This window comes from Phoenix dactylifera, chromosome 15 (assembly GCF_051530095.1).
Source record: "Phoenix dactylifera cultivar Ajwa chromosome 15, Ajwa_hap1_PhDact_Kaust_v1.1, whole genome shotgun sequence".
Lineage (NCBI taxonomy): Eukaryota > Viridiplantae > Streptophyta > Magnoliopsida > Arecales > Arecaceae > Phoenix > Phoenix dactylifera.
The window spans coordinates 19,762,146-19,764,794 of NC_143204.1; the positions used below are offsets into that span (position 1 = coordinate 19,762,146).

Here is a 2,649-nt window from a genome sequence, read left to right on the forward strand (position 1 = left end):
TTCCACAAGTTTCAAATGTTAACTACGACATACAGCACCACCAAGTTAATGAGCAAAAGCCCATACTCCGCACCTTCCCTTGCACCCACAACGACCACTCTCCCCATCCCCAGGATCATATTCATTGAAACCATCAACCACCAGTTCCTTCCACACCCCGCCCCCACCCCATCAAGACCATAAAATCGAAGAGAGAGAGAGGGAAAGAAGAACCACAAATAGCACTACTGCTAGATTTAAAGAGAAGGATATAATTTAAGCACTTCCCAGCTAGAGAGAAGAAGATAAGCAGCATAGCCTAGGAATATAGATAGAAAGAAGCAAAGAAGCAAAGATAGGTAAGAAACCCTAACTCCCACCCGATCCCTTCGATCTCTAACAGTAGTGTGGTGGGTGTGGCGAAGGAGCTAGGGTTTCTTACCGAGGGTGTGCTTGTTGTTGTGCATCCAGACCTTGAGCACGTGGCGCTTGATGCACGTCTCGTTGCAGAACTGCTGCACCGCCGCCTCGTCGTGCTTCTGGATCCGCCACCCTACCCTTTCCGCGAACGCCAGCATCTGATCCTTCTGCTCCTGCGTGAACTTGGTCCTGAACCGTTTCTTCCCCGACCCCGACGCCCCCCCTCCGCCGCTGACGCCGATGCCTCCGCCGCCCATCATCGGGTTCGAAATATCCTCCTGATCGTCCCTGCTGTGCCCCCCACCGCCGGAAGTCGACGGCAGCGCCAGCGGCGGCGGCCGGTGCTGCTGCTGCGCGGCCGCCGCCGCCGCCGCCATGTGGTGATGGGGATGCAGGTATGCCGCCGGCGTCCGGTAGTAGGGGGAGAACTGGTGGTGGTACTCCGCCCCGAGCGCGCCAGCTCCAGCGGCGCCGCCACCCTCCACCTCCTTCCGGTGGAAGTTCCGGTGGCAGCCGCAGGCAGCGCAGCGGAGCGCGTCCAATGTCCCCTCCTCGCCGGCCGCCATGAACTCCCCGCATCCGTCCACGGCGTGGCCTCCGATGCTCACGGCGTGGTTCTTGAGGCACTCTCTATACCTCCCTCCGCCTCCCCCACCGCTCACCTTCCGGTTACTTGAACCCGGCGGCGCCCCGGCTGACACCATCCCACCTTCCCCTCCTCCTCCTCCGCCGGCGACTTTCCCTCCTCCAGCGGCGCCTCTCATGGAATTCCCCAGCGGAGGCTCGTAGCCGGAGCCCACCGGCAGCCCGATCTCCTCCTCCGGCTCGTCGTGGTCGTCGAAGTCCATCTCCGCATCTGTCGGCCGGCGATCCCCGGTCAGATCTCGGGATCGACAGCGAAACCTTCTCCTCTCCCACCCACCCCCTCCCCCTCTCTCTTTCTTTTCTTTAACTCTCGGTCTTCGCTTAGCTTAGGGGCAGGAGATAAGAGAAAGAGGAGAGTATGGACACCATCAATTCACACGCCGCCTGCGAGCTTTGTGATGATATAGCTCTCTCTCTCTCTCTCCCCCTCTCTCCCTCTCTCCCCCCACCCCCTCTTCCTCTCCCTCTTCCGAAAGCTCCCCTCTTTCTCCTTTCTCTCCCTCCTTCGCTCCCTCTCTCTATACTCGCTATCTCTTATGCTTCCGGTCGCTGCCGGCCACATCCACCGGCTACACCCGGTAGCTTAAGCTCGCCACTAAACCAGTCCCTTTAACTCCTAAGCCCCCACTGGGTTGCCACCTTGCTTGGGTTTTTACTGTTTTACTCCCCGGGGCGAATAGCAAAAGCGTCGCGTCAATATGAAATGACCCGGTGAAAATATTAGACAAAAACTATGTATAATTCCAGACAATTTTACCTTCTTTTTCTTTCTCTTTTTAAAGTTTGACAGGAAGGTCTCAATTTCAATAATTCCTGTATACCCTAAAGACAGACCTTCTGCCTCCATACACCCAGCTTTTTCTAAAGAAAATTACGGCCGTATTTTCTCGAGTGAAGTCTTTGACTGCCTTCAGTTAGTATAAGAAAAATAGTTATTTGAAATAAAAATATTAAGTAATAATCATGAAAGATGAATGCCATTTGAGATTTTAATGCAAAAGAAATTACCTAAACATGCATGGTTGTCTTTGTTATATAAGAATTACTATAGCAAATGCTAGAAAAATAATAATTATTTATGATTTATTAGAAATTTAGTGATATAAAATTTTTATTCAGAAAATAACTCAACTGGTTTGGATTGTAGTTTCTATTAGCTATCAGATACCTGTCACTGTTCTCCAGTAATCCTGCCATTCTTTTGTGTTGATAAATATGCTGCCAACTTGGTCCACCAAAACTGTTAAGAGGGACGTTATGTCATGATAACGTCTGTTATTTTAGACCAAGCTTTTCCAGGATTGACAGTCTTGGCATAATAAAGGAAAAGGAGGGGAAAAAAAACTTTAAAAAGGATTTTACCATTTTTCTTTATTTTATACTATAGTGAATCATACCGGTCTAATATGAGTATAATTAAAAAAATAAAAAAATTATGCTAGAGGTGGAGAACTTAGAGGATCTCACTCGAATGCTAAGCAACGAAGAAGGTGACTAACTCGGTAGCCCTATTCATCTTTCAATAAACATAAACAGTTCGGAATATACCACAACCTCTCATCAGTCTACCGATGTTTAGCAGCAACGGGTATTCATTATCAATTC

The 2,649-nt window shown here is 49.9% G+C and overlaps 1 protein-coding gene across 1 annotated transcript; it reads right to left on the bottom strand.

The window, feature by feature from the left end:
- Positions 1-210: 210 nt before the first annotated feature.
- Positions 211-1,561, bottom strand: LOC103723176 (zinc-finger homeodomain protein 2-like). Its single transcript, XM_008814009.6, has one exon. The coding sequence runs from the start codon at positions 1,245-1,247 to the stop codon at positions 408-410; it is 840 nt and encodes a 279-aa protein (XP_008812231.1). The 5' UTR covers positions 1,248-1,561; the 3' UTR covers positions 211-407.
- Between the last annotated feature and the right edge of the window lie 1,088 nt (positions 1,562-2,649).